The sequence below is a fragment of the Manis pentadactyla genome, chromosome X, assembly GCF_030020395.1.
Source record: "Manis pentadactyla isolate mManPen7 chromosome X, mManPen7.hap1, whole genome shotgun sequence".
Classification (NCBI taxonomy): Eukaryota; Metazoa; Chordata; class Mammalia; order Pholidota; family Manidae; genus Manis; species Manis pentadactyla.
The window spans coordinates 1,082,517-1,103,446 of record NC_080038.1 but is presented as its reverse complement, the minus strand read 5'-3'; the positions used below and the strand labels follow the sequence as shown (position 1 = coordinate 1,103,446).

General features: G+C 51.2%; 1 protein-coding gene across 3 annotated transcripts in view; it reads left to right on the top strand.

Annotated features, from left to right (window-relative positions):
* The window catches only part of LOC118935956 (dehydrogenase/reductase SDR family member on chromosome X), a 108,305-nt gene that overhangs the window by 12,067 nt on the left and 75,308 nt on the right, over window positions 1-20,930 (top strand). For 2 of the 3 annotated variants that reach the window (XM_036932641.2, XM_036932643.2), the window contains exons 2-3: window positions 15,816-15,923; window positions 18,242-18,310. In XM_036932641.2, the coding sequence (XP_036788536.1) occupies window positions 15,816-15,923; window positions 18,242-18,310 (177 nt within the window). The remainder of the gene's footprint in view (window positions 1-15,815; window positions 15,924-18,241; window positions 18,311-20,930) is intronic. The other variant, XM_036932642.2, reaches the window with a different exon arrangement.

Genomic DNA, 20,930 nt, shown 5'->3' with positions numbered 1-20,930 from the left:
CTTTATATATAAATAGCACATATGTATGTGCATAAATATATATATGTAGTATATACATACTGTTTATTTCACATTTATATATTTTCTTATATTCCCTTTATGTGTCTGTCAATCATCTAGGTATCTTATTTGTATCATCTATTTATTGTCCATATTTACATGTGTGTTTATTATCTATTATCATCTACCTGTTTACCACCTTTGTATTTATCTATCTGTTTTCTATCACCCACCCATTCAGTCATGCTGTTACAGTTAAACTGAAGGTACTGGGCTTTTAGTCTCTATGTGAAATTTTCTGAGTTAAGGCTTTTTCTGAAAGGAGAGCTGCCCCCGGCTCTCGGGGCTTGGATTTACAGTGTTACCTGCGCTATAAAACAGGCTGGGGGGAACCGAGGGATTCCCACAGCCCAGCCCCCTCACGTCGCAGGGGCTCTGAGGCCCGCACCTCGCACGTTCCTGCCCAGGACAGTGGGATGGAGCATCTTGTGCACTGCGTGTCGGGTCCTCTGCCTCCCAGGCTGCCGTGGTGCCCGTCCTTCCTGCACACCTGGCCAGGGAGGTACCCCATCCCCTTAGGGCCACTCAGACCCCGCACCCAGCCGCCTGCCATGACTCCAGTGTGGGGGCCCTGTACAAGGCAGGCAGTGCAAACAGTGGCTTGCTTGGGGATGTGGGGGCCTCGTCAGGGCAGAGCCCAACCATTCTGACTGTCTGTGAAGCCTGGGTGCGGGTTCTCCAGGCAGGGCTGGGGCAGGGTGCGGGGTGCAGGGGGAGAGTTCCAGGGGGCAGGAGGGTCCTGGGAGCAGAGGCCTGCATGGTGGGGGCCCCGCACCAGGGACACCCCCTTGGAGGGCTGGCGAGGGTCAGGGCAACGGGCTGGCTGTGCCCCTCCTGGCCTTGTCCTCCTTTCTGGGCCACGCTGGTGGGGCGTCGGGATGAGTTAGGGCTGAGGACGGGGGCAGGAGGGGTCCCAGGAGGTGCACCTACAGTCCGTTATGGCCGGATTGGGGGTCAGAACGTGCAGGGAAGGCATCTGCACCACTGGCAGGAAGCAGGCGGTGCTGCAGGAGGCCCTTACTGCCCTTTCGCCCTCACCGCCGACCTCCCTCAGTGGCTGCCTCCGGAGCAGGTGGTGTGAGCCTGCCGGGCCCTGAATATGTGTTCCCAGGGGCCTTGTGTGGCTGTGTGTCTCCCACGGGGAGGATGTTGGGTCCTCGGCCTTTGGGAGGGGATCAGGTAGTGAGGGTGGGTCCCCGTGATAGAGTTGGTGCCCTTCTAGGAATGACGCCTTCCATCACCTGTCTATCTCCCTATCTACATACATCGCACCCTCTCCTGTTGCCCTGGAGGACCCTCATTAACACAGATGCCTGGATATCTGTCTGGATGTGTTTATTTATTATGAGGAATTAACTCATGAATCCTTGGAGGCCAAGAAGAGGCGTGATGTGCCGTCTAAAAGCTGGAGGCCCGGGAAGGCCCGTGAATAATCCAGTCCCAGTCCAAAGTGCCCAGAACCAGGAGCAGTGATGTCCGAGGGCAGGGAGAAGGTAGACATCCCAGGTTAAGTGGACAGAAACTGAATTCTCCCAACCTTTTGTGCTATTCAGCCCTTCACCTGATTAGATGAGGCCCACCACAGGGCCACCTGCTTTATTCAGACCACCCATCCCAGTCTGGGCGTGTTCATTCTGTGGGCTTGGACAACTGCGTAATGACCTGTATCCATCAGTATAGTGTCACACAGAGTCGTTTCTCTGCCCTAAACGTCCTCTGGGCCCCACTTGTCCATCCCTCCCTCCCCCAGTCTCTGGTGGCCACGGATCTTATACTGTCCCCGAAGCTCGGCCCTTTCCAGGATGTCATAGGGTGGGAATCACACAGCACGTGGTCTCTTGACACTGTCTTCCTCCACTCACTGCTGTGCATTGAAGGTTCCTGCACGTCTCTTCCTGACTCGACAGCTCATTTCTCTAAAGTGCTGGGTAATATTCCATTGCCTGGCGGACCCCGGGTTATTTATCCATCCATGGACTGAGGGCCCTCTTGGTTGCTACCGTGATCTTTTTGGGAAAGCACATGATGTCCTGGTCTCTCTGGGATGCAAACCTGTGCAAAGCAGCGTCCTCGCCGTGTGTGTGCTCTACCTGCTGTTTGAGGCGGCGTCCGGGGCCTACGGGCCCTTGAAACATTTCCTGCTGGCCAGGGACAGTCCAGTTTGAAGCCCAGGCCTTGGGGCAGCTCCTAAATGAGACGTCCTTTCCGGACCTCACCTGGGCCTCTGCAGAAAGCAGGGAGCCAGGACCCCGAGGTGCATGTGGAGTGTGACAAAGAGCTTGGCCAACAGTGGGCTGGTCATTTATGCCAGGCGTCCCTTGCCCCAGTTCTCCCGGCCCTGCCCAGCCCTGCCTCATTTAAGACCAGCTCCGGGTGCAGAAGGGGAGGCACAGCCACCCTGTCTGTGGGAGGCGTCTCTGCAGCGGTACGTGTGGGCATCTTATATTTGCTGGTGTGGATAGAGTTGTTACCGTCTCAAGGGTGGGGCTTCCGGACGGAAGGTTTACGGCCCCCACAGGCTAAGTTAGTAGGTGCAGTAGGTGTCGGACCTCTCGGCCATCCCCAGCGTTTCCTTTCCGACTGCAGTGTTCCAGCGCGTCTGTAGTTGGCCTGATTCTGTACTAGTTCATTGAGGCATAGAAGCGTGCTGGCATGAGGTGGGCATGATAGCCACCCGCCATGAGGAGGCCATCATCCCAGCCATCACACGTGTTGGCTTGAGGTGGGCACCTTACCTGTGTCCTCTGGCCCAGATGGCTTTCCCCTGCCCAGGGCCCTGCTGATGATGCTACGCAACCCAGGCTTCCTTTGGCTGTATGTTCAGAGAGCAGATCCCACCTTCCCAGGGAGGCTGCCATGCAGAGGGACTGTGGGCCTGGCCCATTTCCTTCTGCCTTCTGTCCTGCAGAAACTTGGGATTGCAACCTCCACGTCCCCCAGGTCTCAGATTGCATCCCCTGCGTCCCTTAAGTCCAGGATTGCAGCCCCCATGTCCCTCAGGTCTGGGATTGCTGCCCACAATTCCCAGCTCTGGGATTGCAGCCCCCGTGTTCCCCCAGCTCAGATTGTAGCCCCCAGGTCTCAGATTGCATCCCCTGCATCCCTCAGGTCCGGGATTGCAGCCCCTGCATCCCCCAGGTCTCGGATTGAGTCCCCTGTGTCCCCCAGGTCTGGTATTGCTGCCCCCGCGCCCCCAGCTCTCGGATTGCGGCCCCATGTCCCCTAGCTGTTACCCAAGGCCACGGCTCAGCTCACAAAGGAGTTCTCTAACAGCTGCGTCTGCTTTTCCAGACGATGCCCATCAGTAGGTAGTTAGGACTCTTTCCTTGCACGAAACGTCGTATGCATCCGGCTAGCTCATTTTATGTGTCAGCTTGCCTGGGCCACGGATGCAGGTGTTCATTCGCACACTACTTTTGATGTTGCGAAGGTATTTTTTACATGAGACTAACATTTACTTCAGTAGACTTTGAGGAAAGCAGATCTTGCTCTGTGGCCTTGGTGGGCTTCATCTAATCAGGTAAAGGTCTCAGCGAAAAGAAGGAATGGGGCCTCCACACGGTCTTTGGACACCACCTGCAACATCAGCCCTTCCCCGGGGCTCCAGCCTGCTGGCCTATCCTGCAAATTTTGCACTTGTACCTCCACGCATCTGCAATTGCATGAGCCAGTTCCTTAAATGAAATCTCTTTCCTTTCTCTCTCTGTTCCCTATTGGTCTGTTCCCTGCAGAGCCCTGATACCTGCTTTATGTCCCCACACTACACTACAGAAAGTCAGTAAGAGATGCGGGGTCCAAGGCATACAGGGGTCACCCCTCTTTCAGGCATGACGGGGTGCGTTTGAAAACATCTCGTTCCATCATATTGTAGGACTCAGTTGCCAAGCGCCTGCCCTGTGTAAAACAGGCCACCTTTGGCCACACTGCTCCTTGTCAACGGGAAAGATTTCTTGACTTTGAATTCAGTTTTCCGAAGACGTTTCTTGCTGCGTGTGACTTCTTTTAGTTGTAGTGACTATTCCATTGATTTCCCTATAATGTTAATGTCATGGAAACATAGTCATACATGTCTTACAACTTTGTATCCCGTTTTTTTTTTTTTTTTTCACTTCCTCACGTCCCTGTGGCGTATTGAAAACCAGCTCTAAGTGACGGCAAGAGACATGGCTTTGTCCTTAGGATCATTTTATCCCCCAGGAGGTTCTGAGCACGTGATTTATAAAGTGGAGCTTGAATGAGCTGGCCTCCACCTAATACCCTTTATAGTTGGGCATAGGCCCGTATTACCCCTGCCCCCCGCTTTCATTGAGATAAACTTGTCATAAAACATCGTTTCGGTGGATGCACTTAAATGGAAGTTTGGAAGGCTCAGGGCCTCTTTCTGAATGTGGCCGTGGCTCTTTCTCGGCTGAAGAGCCCCTGTTGGTTTGGAGGCAGGTGGATGGCTGGCGGCCGAGTTCGTGGTCCGGAACTTGCTGCTTTTGAGCATGTTCCTGGGGGGCATCTGTTCTCAACCTAAAGCAGGAGGGCCCCACAGCCCTGGATGGTAGCTCCGGATGCCGCCCACTGTCCGTGGCCCCTGTTTGATGGTTCGGACCCCCACCTTCTTCTTTCTGGGCGTGGCCAGTACAGCTTCCCTGTGTCGAGACCCCAGGCCCACCATGGGTGTCTCAGAGCTCCATCCCGGGCTGGTTTCATTCTGTGTGTGACACTGGTCTGTGCCCCACCTGTCCTTGGGCGGCTGCAGCTCACCCTGCTGCAACCCTCCTGTCTGCATCAGCATTGCCCCCGCTGAGCTCACTGGGGAGGACCGAACCTCCAAATCTCCACCCGTCCCCTGTTATTCATGAGTAAACAAGGCATTTCCCCATTTTAAATGGCTTTTTGGAGAAATAGTTGAGCATGCAGTATACCCACTAAATGATACAATTCACTGGTTTTTACTGTCTTTGTGGAATTGGACATGCACCACGGCCCTGTGATTTTAGAGCATTTTATAACCCCCAAAGGAAGCCCTGTGCCCATCAGCCACCCCTCCCCATTCCTTTACCCCCACTGCTTGGCAACTGTCAGTCTACTTTTGATCTCTGTGGCTTTGCCCATCCTACATATTTCATATAAATCGGATCACATACTATAGGGTCTTGTGTGTCTGGCATCTCTCACTGACCATCATGTTTTCAGGTCCGTCCACAGTGTAGAGTTGATAGAGCGCCCCTCCTTTTCATGGTCTCGTAATTTTCCATGGACTGGATGGACCGCATTTCCTTTATTCACTCAACCACTGATGGACACTCGACTTGTTCCCACTTTCCTGGCTGTTGTGAATAACACAGCTCTGAGCATTCACACATTCCTATCTGAGCGGACACGGGTTTTCATTTCTTCTGTGTAGATAGATACCGAGGAGGGCAGTGGCCGGGCCACGCGGCATCCCCATGTTTAACCATGCGAGGATTTGCAAGACTGTTTTCCAAAGTGGCCGAGGCATTTTACATTCCCCCTCGCCCCGTGGGACGGCTCCAATTTCTCTACGTCCTCGCCAACACTTGTATTGTGTGTGTGTTTTTTTTCCGCAATTAATAGCCATTCTAGTGAGCGTGAAGTGCTGTCACACAATGCTTTTGGTTTGCGGTTCCCTGATGGCTAGTGATGGTGAGCATCTTCCTGAATGCTTACTTCAAAGAGGACATGCAATTATCACCAGTTCACAAAGGAGTGGCCATAAAACACGGGACATTTTCCCAACTGGCAGGGAGCCGAGAACGCAAAGCCTTCTTAATGTTTCTTTTTAGTATATTTTTAAAGAAGACTTGAGTCTATGATCTAAGCTTAGATCTTTTCTTCTATGTTTCTGCTTTGAGATCATTGTAATGCACATGCAGTCCTAAGAGAACTTAAGGAGAAATCCTGTGTAGCCTTCATCCAATTTCCCCTCAGTTGATAACATGTTGCTTGGGCTCAGCGATCTCCCTTTTAACATGTGTGCATCTCTGTGCTTCTGGGTTGAGGTCTGTGCACTTCCATTGCATGGGTCAGTTTGTGGATGCCTTTTGAAGTTGCTTTTTCTTTTTCCACTCAGTTGAATTCCCCCGGGGAGTCATTCACGCTGTTGGTCCGACAGGTGGCATTCTTTTGAAGAACACCTGTATAAAGTCTTGTGTAAAAGGACCATCAAACTAAAGAGCTTTCTATTATATAGACAGACCTGCCCTCGGTGTTTTTGTTCGTATACATCTGCATACCCATGGGAGTGTGTCTGTGTCACTAATTCTTAGAAATGAAATTGGCGTGCCAAAGAAAAAGTGCATTTTAATGCTGGACAGCCCTTCCAGCTTGCCTCCTGAGAACATACATTCTTGGTGGAAAATCAGCTGTGCAAGCATCTTATTTTTTTTCTGATGCCTACCCATCCTGCATAGGCCCTCACTGTTCTATATAACTGAGGAAAACTAGTAACTTCCTTTACTCTTATATTCTTGAATCATGACTGAGTTTCAGCATCATTTTAGATAGGTATATTTTATTCAATATCTGTGAATTCCTTGTTCATTTCTTTGGTCTATTTTTGTTTTTTTTTAGACATTCTCATGTCATTTTGTACGAGTTTTTTGTGTACAAAAAATGCAACCTCAATCCCTTGAGCTGCAGTTTGTTCTTGGCCTTTTGACGTTCCTTGAGCTGTTTGTGTGCTGTAGAATGAAATGTCTTTTTATGTGGTCACAATTACACTTTTCTTCCATGACTTCTATATCTTCCTTTGAAAAGCCATCTTTACAATGAGATCGTCTATTAAGAAAGCACACCACCACCAGCCTATTGTATTATTTTTATGATTGAATTTTTGCACTTACATTTTGGAGCCATCTCATACTTATTGTGAGGTGGTCCATGAGCTAGGTGTGCAGAGAGCTGGCACTGTACCCTTTCTCCCAAATGTTGGCCCCCTCACCCAGCCCAGAGGTCAAGCCTCCACGTCAGATTCTCAAAAAAGAACAGTGACCTACCAGCATTCCAGACATAGTGTGGGTTCCGGAAGAGGATCTCTCACTGTGCAAACATGATCCTTCACCAAGTGTATAATGGCTGCTGGTGTTTCTTGCCTTCTTATTTCAGATGCGGGGTTGTGCAGAAACAAATCTGGTGGCAAGCGACTTCACAGCCCACGGTTGTGTTGGGAGGCTGCATCGCTAAGTAGATCTGGGAGGATTTAGTGGGTGAGTGCCTGGTCACGGGGTGGCCTTGTGGTACCATGACCAGCTGGTCCCAGTAACGGCTGGTGCCGCCGAGGTCAGGTTATGGCCACAGCTCACAGATGGCTCAGTCTGTCGTGGCCACTGGAGATGAGCGGACATGTATGAGTTGGTGATGCATGCAGGACGTGAGGTGGAGGGAGTGTGGAGAACAGCAGGTGACCCTCAAGGTGATTTGGAGGGATCCTGTGTATCTGTGTGCAGCCAGGGATTGGAGGGATCTAGGAAGAACTCACCACAGGGACCTCCCTCCAGGCAGGCTGGTGTATCCCTGCATGGGTGTGCGTGCATCATTGTTAGGGTTTGAACTGTGTGGCACCCCCCCCTAAATAAAGGTATATTAGAGTCTTATGCCCAGTATCTGGGAAGGTGGCCTTACATCTGGAAATAGGGTCTCTGCAGATGACCAAGTTAAGATGAGGTCATAGGGGGACCCTGATCTCATAGGATGGGTGTCCCAGGAGGAAGACACAGGGAGAAGATGGTGTCTTCACACATAGGAGAGGGGCCTCAGCACAACCAGCCTGCCCTGGACCTCGGGTCCCAGCCTGCAGAACGGGGAGAGAATCCATCCCTGGGGCTGAAGCCACCCTGTTTGTAGGGGAGCTGTGGAGAAAGCTTCTGCTGTCTTACCGAGTGACATACATGATCATGAACACCAGGAAGGTGGACGCGGGACCATTAAAGGTGCCTCTGCTGAGGTCTCACTCAGAATTAAGCAGGTGTTAGAAACTGGAGGGAGGCCATCTTGGTATAAGGTGGCAGAGAACTTGGCCAAATCATGTGCTCGTGTTTTGCAGAAGGTAGAACTTAATATGCAATATGCTTGGATATTTAGCTGAAGAGACTACCCGGCAATGTGTAGACGGCGGGGACTGGATTTTCGCTGCTTGTAGGGAGATGCAACAGGACAGACAGACATTAAAAAAGGGGGTTGTAACTGGAAAGGAACCAGACCTTGAGGATTTACAAAATTTCTTACCCTGTCCATCTAGCGTAAAATGATGACATGCACCTTGGACGGAACACCAACGGTGTGGCTGGACAGCTGTTTGCTAAAGAATTAGGTCTGCGATGTGTGAATCCCATTGACCATCTCAGCGGAAATGCTGTCAGTTTGGACTCAAACGATGTGCACTTTTACTATAAGTATATTCCAAATAGTGCATGGGTTATATAGTTAAACACTAAAAAATGGCTCCTTGTTTTTCTGAAGTGCATTCTAAATATGTAAATATCTATATCTTTATCTCTTGCTCTATAGCAAGCGAGCGAGAGAGAGAGAATGTGTCTGTGAGAGAAAGAGATTGATTTGTCTGAAGGAATTGGCTCATGCAATTATGAACACTTGTTAAATCTGAAACCTGCAGGGTAGCACAGCAGGCCAGAAACCTGGGAAGACATGCAGTTTCAGTCTGAAGGCTGTGTGCTGGAGAATTCCCTCCTGCTTGGGGGAATATCTGTCTCTGTTCTGGTTAAACTGTCACCTGATTGGATGAGACCCACCCACATTTTGGAGGAAATATCCTTTACTCAAAGTCAGCTGATTTAAATGTTAATCTCACCTGCCCCCCACCAAAATCCAACAGTTTTTGAAAACACTCAGAATAATGTCTGACCACATATCTGGGCACCAGGGTCCAGCCATGCAGACACACGAAGTGAACTGTCCCGGGAGCTATTCGTGCCATCAGGGACACCTCTGTGATATTGTTGTTTGTGGTGCTCGGAAGAAACCAGACAGAGACACGTTGCCAGTGCCAAGGACTTGGGGATGTGACAGCCTGATGCTTGGCCCATTTTGGGGTGGGACAGGCTGGGATTGGCCCCGTGATGGGGCTGGGTGCCCAGCATCTGGGTGTACGGCTTGCGCTTGGCATGGCTGACCTTGAGTCCCTTGACCTCGGCAGTTCCTTCACTGGGTTCCTGTGGCCTCCCGTGTATGGTGGACATCTGGGCAGACGTGGCATGTTTGGGGTGCATCGGGTACCCACACATCTCCCCTGACCACTTGATACTTATTTTCCTTGCATTTCCCATGGCTTTCTTGCTGTGGACCAAGGGACTTGTGGGGAACTGTCTGTGACAGGGAAGTGGAATCTCTGTTCCTCTCAGTTCTGGTGAGGGGGTAACGAGAGAACAGGGCCTTTGCTCTTGTATAAGAAAAAGGCTCCTTGAAACTAGTCCATCGCCCAAGCTCAGTAACGGTGAAACCTTCATGAACTTGCCATAAATCAGCATGAAAATGACGTGAAACGGCGTGTTTAAACGCGTGTGTATATATGCATTTATGGAGTTTAAGTACAATTGTTGATCCTCAACACCATGAGGGTTGGGGTGCTGACCCACACACGCAGTTGAAGAATCCATGTATAAGTTTTGACCCCCCAAAATCATAACTATGAAGAGCCTTCCATTGGCCAGAACCCTTACCGACAACACAAACCGTCAATGAACACGTATTTTGCATGTACTGTATACTGTATTCTTAGGATAAATAAGCTAGGAAATGTTCTGATGGTTGCCAGTCTCCAAAAATGTTTCCAATATATTTATTGAAAAAAAAAATGCACCTCTCAGTGGGCCCGTGGTTCAAACCCATGGTGTTAAGGGTCAGCCTGTGTGTATAGATAAGCACCCATGTGCTGAACTTGGTGTCACTGCCCCCTCCTGATACGTTATGGGGTCAGCCTGGCCCTTCAGGTCTCTCTGTCTATGAAAAAAATAGCCCTATTACAGCCCGATGGGGATTCGGAGGAAATGGCGGTTCCTGCTTGCACGGCTGTGATGAGGAAGGGGGAGCCTGCACATTGCACACTGAGAAGTTGCACGTGGCGGGAAGCCGGCGCATTGACGGAGGGAGACGTGATGGTGCAGAGAAGGCAGATGCAGCGGGTCAGCGGGCGTGGGGTCTGCCTGGGACGCAGGTGGGCCCCAACACTTTGCAGGACCCGCAGTTAATGGCTTTACCCCCCACCTGCTTGCCCAGCTGCATCCATGCCCCCCCATCCATCCAAGCAGATGCTCCTCAGAATTGCCTCTTTCTGGACCCGCCCGTGACCTCCTCTACTGAGGATGCCCTCTTGTGCTGGAAACATGCCCAGTCTTCCAGGACTCCCACGCCCCTGTGCACATACCTCCCCCAGACCTTCTTTACCTCCTGCCTTCTCTCTGGGGGGGGCGCATGTTTGCTCAGCCCCCACTTTTCCACCTCTCAGGCCCCCCTAAGCCCTCCAGAGCATCTCTCCGTGCTCCATCAGGAATCCTTGAATTCATCTCGAAAGGCTTTGGAGGTGCATCTTCCTCCAGCAGTTTCCAGATGTGCCTGGTGTAGACCGAGGAAGGAGGCGTTGTGCTTGAGGGCCAGCCGGAGGTCCGGGTGTATCCCGATCCAGGGGCCCAATATTGCAAAATTCGCACGTGCAACTTAGGAAAGCTGAGAGTAGGGAGACGGGTGCCTGTCTCTACTTCTCCTGAGCTTCAGCACCTCACAAGAGACACGGTGCTTTCCCAACAGGAGCGGGTGTGGACGAATTGCCCGACCCCGGATTCCAGCTGTTGATATTGCTCATCGTCCAAGGTGCCCGCCAAGGAAGGATTTTCCCCTGCCTTCTAGGAGGCATCCTGTGACTTTTCCAGGCGTCGCCAGTTTACCTGGGCAGCCTCAGATGCTTCAGCACCTGGTTTCCTAATCTCTGATCTGCGCCCATCCTTAAGTGTGTTTTGGGTTGGCTTTTTCGAGGTGGGACATAGGTTGCCCTGGCTGTTGGAGGTTGCGTAGAGTTTTCTGCACTCTGTCCCCTGACAGTGTGGACTCGGGTGTGTGGTCTGCAGCTAGTCTGAAAGGACAAATCTCGGGATGCAAGCCCTGCACCGCAAACCCTCTTTTCTCTGCTGCGCATCTGAGATTTTGTGCTCCAAAATTCTCGTAGGGAATTTCAAAACAAGCCGTGTGTGTTGCAGCTCTGACGTGCTGGCTTTAGTCCTGCAGAACCAGAAACATGGGGGTGTCCTGGTGCTTCCCACAGATGCGTGTTTGTGCAGAAGGAAATGCTCATTTTTAGTAGTTAGAGTGAGACTGTGCCGGACCCTGTGCAGATATTTGCAGAGCCCCCCTTGCCCCTCTGTGGCATGGGGGGCTTCACCATCCACCCAAGTGCTCAAGGATCCCTTCTTTCAAAAGGAAACATGCATGGGTGGAGGCAGGCATCTGAGCAAAGAGAAGGAGAGAAGGGACGTGGCCTCCACAGACCCCTCGATCCCACTTAGCTGAGTTCCAGCACGGTGTTAAAGTCTCAGCCCGTGTGGAGCGATTTATTTTAGAAACTGGCTGATAAACCAACACACACACAGACTTTGCACAGCCCGGAGGCTGGGAGCTCAAGATGCAGGTGCTGGCAGATTCGGTGTCTGTGAGAATCTAAGTCTTGTTTTGTGGACGGCGGCTCCTCACCGTGTCCTCATGTGGACGAGGGGCCGGGGACTCTTTATAAGGACATAATCTATAGTGGGGGCTCTACCCTGGGGACCTGATCACATCCCAGAGCTCCCCCCTTCCTGACCCCATCCCGTGGGGGGTTAGCATCGCACACACGGATTTGAGGGACAAAAGCCCTATGCGTAGGGAATGGATTTTGCTCTTTTAGGGTGTGAGGGTGGCGGCCTCGTGGTTAGCTCGTTGATCTAGTCACTGCACATTCACTGATCGCGGGCCTTGCACCCGGCACCGGGCTGGGCAGTGGGGTTCAGGCCTCCAGGACAAGGTTCCTGTCTCTTCTCCCTGCTGGCCTCGCGTCGGAGCCCAGCCAGGTGGCAGGCCGGTCACATGTGCAGCCCCAGTGCGTTAACCACCAGCGCAGGGTCGATTAAGCTGCTCTTTCATCCTCCCATCAGAAAGGAGCACCTTTGGGTCTGTAGGTTCGAGACAAACTGTGACCATAAATGGCCCTCGTGACGCAGGCACCTTGTTTGACGACGCAGGCACCTTGTTTGACGGCTTGGAGACCCCCTGCTTTGGGGCAGGTCGTCGGGGACGCCAGTCCCATGATTTAAAGTTCATGTTGGTTCACGGCCTCTTGTCACTGTGGTGTTTGCATCTTGTCACATGACATTCACATGAAATATCTCGTCAAAACAGGTCTGCAACGCCTTACTCACTGAGAATGTGATTAATGGAAAATGGTCATTTATGCTCACTTAGGTTTGGGAAATACAGAAGGCCGCAAAGAAGGAAATTAAAATCAACCTCATTATTCGTGGGCTGTCTTTCCTGCTGAGAAAATGTTCAGGTTTCCTCCCTTATAGATACTTCCTGTCTCTCCTGAGATTCCAGGGACCTGGGGATGAGACCGTTGGATATTATCCATGACTCCTGGAACTTCTGAGTTCTTTTTTTGACTTTTTGAAAAATGTTCTCTCTGTGTTGCAGCTTGAATATTTTCTAGTCATTCACTTTCAAATTTGCTGGTTTTTTTTTTTTTTTTTTGTGCCTGAATTGTATCGAGTCTCCCAGTAAGCCTTTGAAAGAATTATCTCCAATATCAATTTTTCCTTTTAACATGTATTTTATATATAGGAGCCATGTAATATTTAAATATTACACATTTGCATAAAAAGGAAAATATTTATTTTTATGTGATGAAATAATCACATTTTACTTATTTTCATAAAATACAGAAACTAAGATTTGAAACGTGAAATTTTTACATAAGTAAGACATTAAATATAAATGTCTAACATTTTAAATGTACACATAAAACGTTTACATAAATAACACATTAAGTATTTATAAATATTTAAATATAACGTTTTCAATGTATAAATACAATTTTTACATAAATAAAACATTAAATATTCATAAGTACTTAAGTATAAATAACATTTTAGATGTAGAAATATAATTTTTTACATACACAAGACATTAAATGTTTATAAGTATTTAAATATAAGTATACATTTCATTTATATTCATATAAAACACATACACTATATATTTTTTTCCATTTTTTTCCTTAGCAGTACCGTGAAAACATCTCAGGGCGGTCAGCGTGCCGTGGGTGGGAGCGTTTGGGGACCTCTGTTGTAGTCTCTTCTGTGCCCACTGTTGGGCTGGGCCCCTTCGCTTTGTTCTGAGGTTGAAGGGGGGCCCCACCTGGGAGGGTGAGGCTGCTGCCTGCTTTGCATGGGTAGGACTTGGAGCTGCAAGATGTGCCTTCTCGGTAAGGGCACCAGCAGGCAGAGCCCTCACGTGCGCAGTCAGCGCTGCACGGTGCTTAGGACACGTTCAGATCTTGTGGCTGAGTTTGTGGGAGGGGTGATGATGACACACAGCTGTGATGTCCCAGACCTGTGATGTCATGGAGCTGTGGTGTCATCATGGAGCTGTGATGACATACACCTGTGATGTCTCATGGCGCTGTAATGTCACAGGGCTGTGATGTCATCATGGGGCTGTGGTGACATACACCTATGATGTCATGGAGCTGTGATATCACAGAGCTGCGATGTCATGGAGCTATAATGTCACAGAGCTATGAGGTTATGGAGTTGTGATGATATACACCTGTGGCATCACTGACGTGTGATACCACAGACCTGTGATGTCATGGAGTTGTGATGTCATGGAGTTGTGATGATATGCACCTGTGATGTCACAGAGCTGTGATGACATGCAACTGATGCCATGGAGTTGTGTTATAGAGCTGTGATGTCACTGAGTTGTGATGTCACAGAGTTGCGATGTCATGGAGCTGGGATGCATGGTTGTACGGCAGGCCTTGGGAGGCAGGTTCTTGGTTGGACCCCATGCTCCTCCTCCTCTCAGACCGGGTCCTGGAGGTCTGGTCTAGACAGGGAGGCCGTGCTCAGCAGTGCCTTGACTGTGGGGCCGTCCCGGAGTGAACACTCCCTGCAACCTCAGGAGCCTGAGAAGGGACCCGTTTAGGGTGCTGTGCATCTTCCCAGGGCCTACACCCACATGAGGGTGGGCCTCCCTCTGGGAAGAATCAAGCCTGGCTGCCTGGAAACCTGATGGGGGGCCCAAAGGAAGCACTTGGGGTCCACAATGCCAGAGTCCCAGCCAGGGACCTGCTCTTTCTGGTGTACCTCCCATGGGAAATGTTGACTGCACCACGGGGGCATCCTCACAGCCCTAGGGAAGATACCCATGCTGTGCATCACTCTTGGGCCTTCTCTTTGCAGGGTTGCTTCATGTCGGTGCACGAATGCCCCCTGTGGTGGTGGATGGCATGGGAAGGGAAGCTCGCATCATCCCCACTTACTGGAAGCATGTTCTGATGCATGACTCCAGCCTGGCCTCTGGCCGGCAGGTGGAATTTCTCTGGGCAGCTCAGGCCACTGGGGGCTGCTCACTGCCCATCTGTGATGGTGGGGACGGAGCATGGGCCCAGGTTCCCGGCAGGGTGCACTGGTTGTCCATGTGCCGGATGCCGTGGTCCCTAACGCTGGCTTCTCACTGGGGTCTACCTTGTGTGTTCAGGGTGGGTTCCTACAAGCTACCTTGCTGGACTGAAGGATCAGTGTATTTCCAGAGGCACCCAGCATTCCTCAGTGTCCCCTCCTGGCCTTTAGCCATTCTGTACTCCCCCCTGCTGTGTATGTGAGCACCTAGTCCCCACCGCGATGCCAGAGAAGCCGTTGGAGCATTTCACCATTTGCCAATCTGACACGTCATGATAACAGTGTCTCGGCAGAGATTGAACGACCACCTCTGTTATTGGGTGCCAGTCTTTCAAGGGCCGTGTTGGTATATTTTCACATAAAAATGTGTGTGACATTTGCCTTTTTCCTCCATGAAGCATTTGCTCTCTTCTTGGTTTATAAGAACTCTTTACATATTAGGAAAGTAGCCCTTTGAAGGTGATGGCAGGTCACCATTTATTTTTAACTTGGCTTCTGGTGGTTTTTCTTACCATATGAAATTTTTCTAGTTGTTAAATGTATTTATTTGTTGTGACTTTGATGTGTCATTAGGTGGGTGTTCCCAACGCCATCGTTAAAAATCAGTGTGTTTGTACTTTCTTGTCATGCTCACCATTTCACATTTTCCCCTTAGAGTTTATTTTGATATGCTCCACAACATATGGTTCTAACTGTCTCTTTTTCCAAACGTCTGTTTAGGCGCCCTGACAGCATGTATTACAAAGCCCATCTTATGTCCTTTATCATATGCTAAGGCTCCCAGGGCTGCCCTATTCCTGCAGATACCAAACGACTCATTCAGGAGCATGCCTTTAAAATGCAAACTAACCGGTCCGGAGCCCCCACCTACCACCTCCTCTACCCCACCCCGCCCACCATGACCTCCCAGGACCAGGTCCCAGAGAACTAGGGGCAGCCCCTACGTCCAAACACCTGCTGATATTATTTCTAAAGCTTAGCCTGCTTCTCCGGCTCCTTCCTGCAGAAACCACACAAATGATACGAGTAAAGGCTCCTGTCTGCACTCTACTTGTCAACCTTACCATGATTCTTCCTCTGCAGTTTTCCCTCGACAACCGGAACGTGTTGCCGTGGTGACCGGAGGGACAGATGGCATCGGCTATGCTACGGCCAAGTACCTGGCGAGACTCGGCATGCATGTTATCCTAGGTGAGGGTTCTATTACAGTTCGTTTATTGTACCGCTAACGTGACGCTTCACCTCGAGCATGTGTATATACTCATTTGCTTACAGTAAATGCAGTCAGAGGCTGAAGATGTAAGCATTGATATTATAAGTGCCAAAAGGGTCAAAAATGTGGGTAAATACTCTTTTGGAAGTGAACATAGGCATTGCCTGAAGATTGATCTTATTTTGTGTGTGCGTGATTCCCTGGGAAGAGCAACAATAAATCGGAATTAATTTGCTAGGGCTGCCATAATAAAGGACCTCTATCTATCTGTCTACCTGTCTGTCTGTCTGTCTATCTATCTATCTATCTATCTATCTATCTATCTATCTATCTATCTATCTATCTATATTTTAACTCTTTGTTGTAAACTCTTTTTTCTTTTGGAAAGGACATTCCATAATAGGGAGGCCTTAAACCACAGACATTATTGTCTCCCGTCCTGGAGGCTGGATCCCAAGATCAGGGCTGGGCCTCCTGGGCGTGTGGACACCGACCTCTCCCCGTGTCCTCGTGGGGTCGTCCCTCTGTGCGTGTCTGTGTCCTCTCTTCTTAGAAAGACACCAGTCCTATGGGCTCAGGACCCACCCCATGACCTTACTTACCTTGAGCACCTCTTACCTCTCTTCCGATGCTTTCCTCAGTAGGAAGAGTGAGTTTCTTATCCTTGCAAGGTGGTGACCATGCCGGGCTTGCCCTGCCACCGGGGTGGACGCCCCCAGCTTTCTCTGACCGCATCCTTCATTTTCGGGAACATGCAACCCCCAGATAAAGGCAAGTTATTATTATGTTCTGTCTTTGATGACCAGAACATTTAGAGATGGAAGATAGCTTTTGGGGTCTTTCCCCAGGGCAGGGAGAGTCTCCAAGCAAAGCCTTGGGACTGTGGGACTTTCCATTTCTTGAAGGGACTGGAAGGTACAGATTGTTTTCACAGCTGCATCGTCCTGATGTCTGTGCCTGTGAACTTGTTGAAGGCAGTGACAGCTTATATAGTCCAAAGCACCCCCGAAAGATGTCCTTTGCCATATTTATCTTAGGTCTTCCACTGGAGACAAGAGATCTCATATATATAATTGTTGCAAACTCTTTTTTCTTCTGGAAAGGACATTGCATAAATTAACTCGGGGCGCTTGTCGAAGCCACAGAGCACATAACATGGACTAAAAGCTGGAATATAATCGCAGGGCCGCTTGCTTGTTAGCTGGCACGGGTAAATGAAAACAGAAGTGTGTGTGTGTATGCCACATGCAGAAGGGGGGAAGAAAAGGACTCCTCACTGACATTTTGCCTGAGTCCTAAAGACGACGCTCCTGTAGGGGACGCGTCTCCCGCGGGTCCTGGGCCCAGGTCGGGCGGTGGTGTGAGCTGGCCCTGCCTCTTGGGCTCTTCGCCTCCCGGGCCAGGTGTCCTGGCTGGTGCTTCCTGCCACCTGCCCACTCTTGGGGTGCCAGGAGCTTCGCACATGCACCTGTGTTCTTGGGGTACCAGTGGTCACCCCCTTCTGCTGAGGCTCCTCGTGTCTCATTCCTGCAGCGAGGCTGGTAAGCTGTCTTAGTTAACGCCCGGGTGTTCACAAGCACCAACGCCCAGAAAGGCATCAGGGTCTTCTGAGCTTCCCCCTGCGAACGTCAGCCCCGCTAAGCACACCTTAAAACGACACCTGTGTGCGACAATATTTGGAAAATCGAACCCCCGCCCTTCAACCCCATCTAGCTACGAAGATGTTCAAGAAACCTTGTAACCCCACATTTCCAAGGCTTTATTTCACCGTGACAACCTGCATGCAGAAGGACCTTCTCTGCTAGCGTCCCCTGAATCGTACCTGCAGGTTGTCACGGAGTCTCCGGTAATGGGGTGAGGATCCCACGTCCAGGCTGAGGACCTCGGGTGACCGTTTTCCCAGCTCGGGGCGTCAGCACCAGCGGGGTGGGCCTTGACTCAGAGCTTCTTTGCAAGTTCTATTTCTCGCAATCCGCCAGCATTTTTAGGCGTCTGCTGTTCTGGGCTCCGATGTGTTCATTGCCACCAGTTGCCTTGTGACCCTGAAATCACTGAAAACCCCAGTGTCCCCATCAGTGGCCACTTTTTGCCCATCCAGGCTAAAGAAAACATGTCTCCTGTCGACAGGTGGGACAGGCCAGTCTGGTCTGGCGGCCAAATTCCACCCCAGACCCAAAGGAGAAGCCATCCGGGGCTCCCGTCAGGGGTGGGTTTTGCATCTCAAGAAAGCATGCATTTGTCTTGGAGCGTGTCTGCATGGCCTGACCGCTCAACATATGTTTTCTTGTCCTTTTAGCTGGAAATAATGACAGAAAAGCCGAAGAAGCCGTGAGGAAGATAAAAGAGGAAACGCTGAATGAGAAAGGTACTGCTTGGGAGTCCAGGGTGGTGCTTGGTCTGCATCTGTGTTCACGGAGGAGCGGCCGTCCCCCCCGTGTGCAAAAAGGGCCAGGGACGGTGGTAGACCTATTCTGGGGGAGCTTTGTTTCTACTGCTCTTGTTTTGGGGGTTTTCTGATTTCTGGGTGGGGGCCTCCGGGGTGTTGGTTCTGCGAGTAGGTGCATCTACTTCTGTAGAAAAATCCAGCAGGGACCTGCCCCATGAGACATTCATCCCTGTCCAAATTGGATCCCATGGTCCTGTCTACCTGTTCAACCCGAGGGGTGCACACGTGTGTGTCTGTCTCCAGCTCCTTTCCTAATTCTGTGCGCTCCTGAGGCTCTCTGAGCCGTGCGTGTGCCTCTGTTTACTTAAACAACGTGCATGTGTCTGTCTGGGTCCATGGGGTCCATCCTGCGGCTCTGAGCGTATCCTAAAACTGGAGCCTCCCGCAGCCGTGCCTCCTGTCATTCTTCCTGGTAAAGGACAGAAGGGAAAGCGAGGGAGGGCGAGACATGGAGTGTGTGCCCGGCTGCGCCCACCGAGGTCACGCGAGGCAGCCTGGAGACACCCCAAGTCCCCTCTACCCAAGGCCGGGTGTTCGACGTCCCAGCCGCCTGCAGGGCCCTTCCCAGCAGGATTCTTTCCACCTTGGGACACAACATGCCGGTTCTGCCAGAGTGCAGAGCCCAGCTTTCTCTGCGACACCAACGAGAGGCACTTGCTTTGCCCCCATTACCAGCCCTGGGGCAGGCAGAGATGAACATGGTGACAGCTGACACCTTTACCCACGTCCTGTGAGCTGGGGTGCAACTTCTGGTCCCCACTGTGCTTTTCCTGGACCTGCGGGGTCCCCGAGAGTAGGTTAGAAACACAGATTCCCAGGCTGTGAGTCACTGCCTCTGGGACGGGGCCCTGGGACCCGCGTTTCCCTACGTCCTCTGCAGTCCCCCGTGGGGTCTCCTGGTTAATAGTCTCCACTGTCATGAATCACCATTTCCAGACCCGCTTTAAAGTGGAATCTCACGGGAGGCAGTCCACGCCGAAACCAGGATGTGCTCGGCAGCCCTGATGTATCGGAGGGCAGAACTTTGTAGACTGCGTCCTTCAATGGCTGGGTGGCTTCTCTTCTGTGCGTTGAGATTCCGGTTTGGGTGCAGAGCCCTGTGGGTTAAGGGAAAGATCTCCCCTTGGTGCAGAAGAGGAGGCCGAGGGCGGGGGTGAAGGGGGTCATGAACCTAGTCACCCCAGCCTGGGACAAGGGCGTCCCTGCAGGGAGCCGTTACACCCGTGTCCTTAAAGCTGGTGCTGTATCACCTGGCTGCTCCTGTTCCTTCCTTCCTGTCAGATGCAAGCAGATCCGTGAAGTCAGCATCTGGGAGAAGACAGTTTGGTACATGACCAACAAGGCACATGCACCAGGCTTCCCAGCCTCAGCCCGTGGGCGTGCAGTGCACCTGCACCCCATTTCCTGCCAGACCCCTGGGCATCTGAGTTTATGTAAAGGGCGGATGCCTTCTGTAGAAGTGTGGCTGTGCGTCCGTGGCAGGGGAGGGAAGCAGCCCAGCTTTGACCCTTCTGCTTCTTAGAGCAGGACTGGCAAAGACCAGAGGGTGCGCTCGGGTCACGCTGAGCCCGGCCTGGAGACGGACCGTGGGGCCCAGGATGACTCTGCATACCGGCTGGGTGGGCAACCCCTGAGGTCGGGATGCAAGGTTTTCCAGATGGGGAGCTATGGGTGAGCACCCAGCCTTTGTTGGTACTCATCTTCCTACAAACACAAGAGGACCCCATCTGGGTCAGGGTGTGACCCAGAGCTGAGCTCACCCAGCCCTGCAGAGATGATTCCCTGGGGACCAGCCTGCACCCGGTGCACAAGACCCTGGTAACCCGGGATCCTTGTCCACATGACCCTGGTAACCCGGGACAGTCGCAGGCCAGGAGGAGCCCCACCTGTTTGGTGCCTGTGCTCCTCCATGGCCCCTGCAGAGGCTAACCACAGCCCTTTCTTTTTCTAAGCAAGTCAGCACACATCCCAGTGACATCAGCCCACGTTACTGTCAAGAATGGCTATTTCTAAATGCCTCTCAGCTCTTTCCCAACTCCTCCTCTCCTGCTATACTTGACCCATTTTCCTTAGTCTTGGGTTGACTGCTTCATCCGTACTGTCTGGCACTTTGTGCCCTTGAAGTTGTTCTCAGCTGCGACCATTGGGATGGGGTGGGAGGCTCCCTGTGCCTGGGAAGCTCGTGAAGTGACACTTTGGTGCTTGAAACCAAGTCAGTGTGATGTGTTTCCCTCTGTAGAGATTTGACAGGGAAGAGAGTTTGAATAACTCTCCATCTTGGGTCCCTGGTGCCAAAATCTTACTGTTCTTGAGTAATAAACTGAACAACAGCACAGAAACAACAAAAACTCATTATAAGGGCCCAGTGAACCCAGGAGGGAATACAGGACAATTTAGATACTCTTACAAGTATGAAAGGAAGGTAAATTCTGTTTCGTACGCCTCACCGTAGACTCACACAAGCCACAGCAGAATTTCCTAATCCTAAATCTTAAGCCTGGTGATCTGGTTGGAGACGTGGCATCCGACCTTTTCTTCT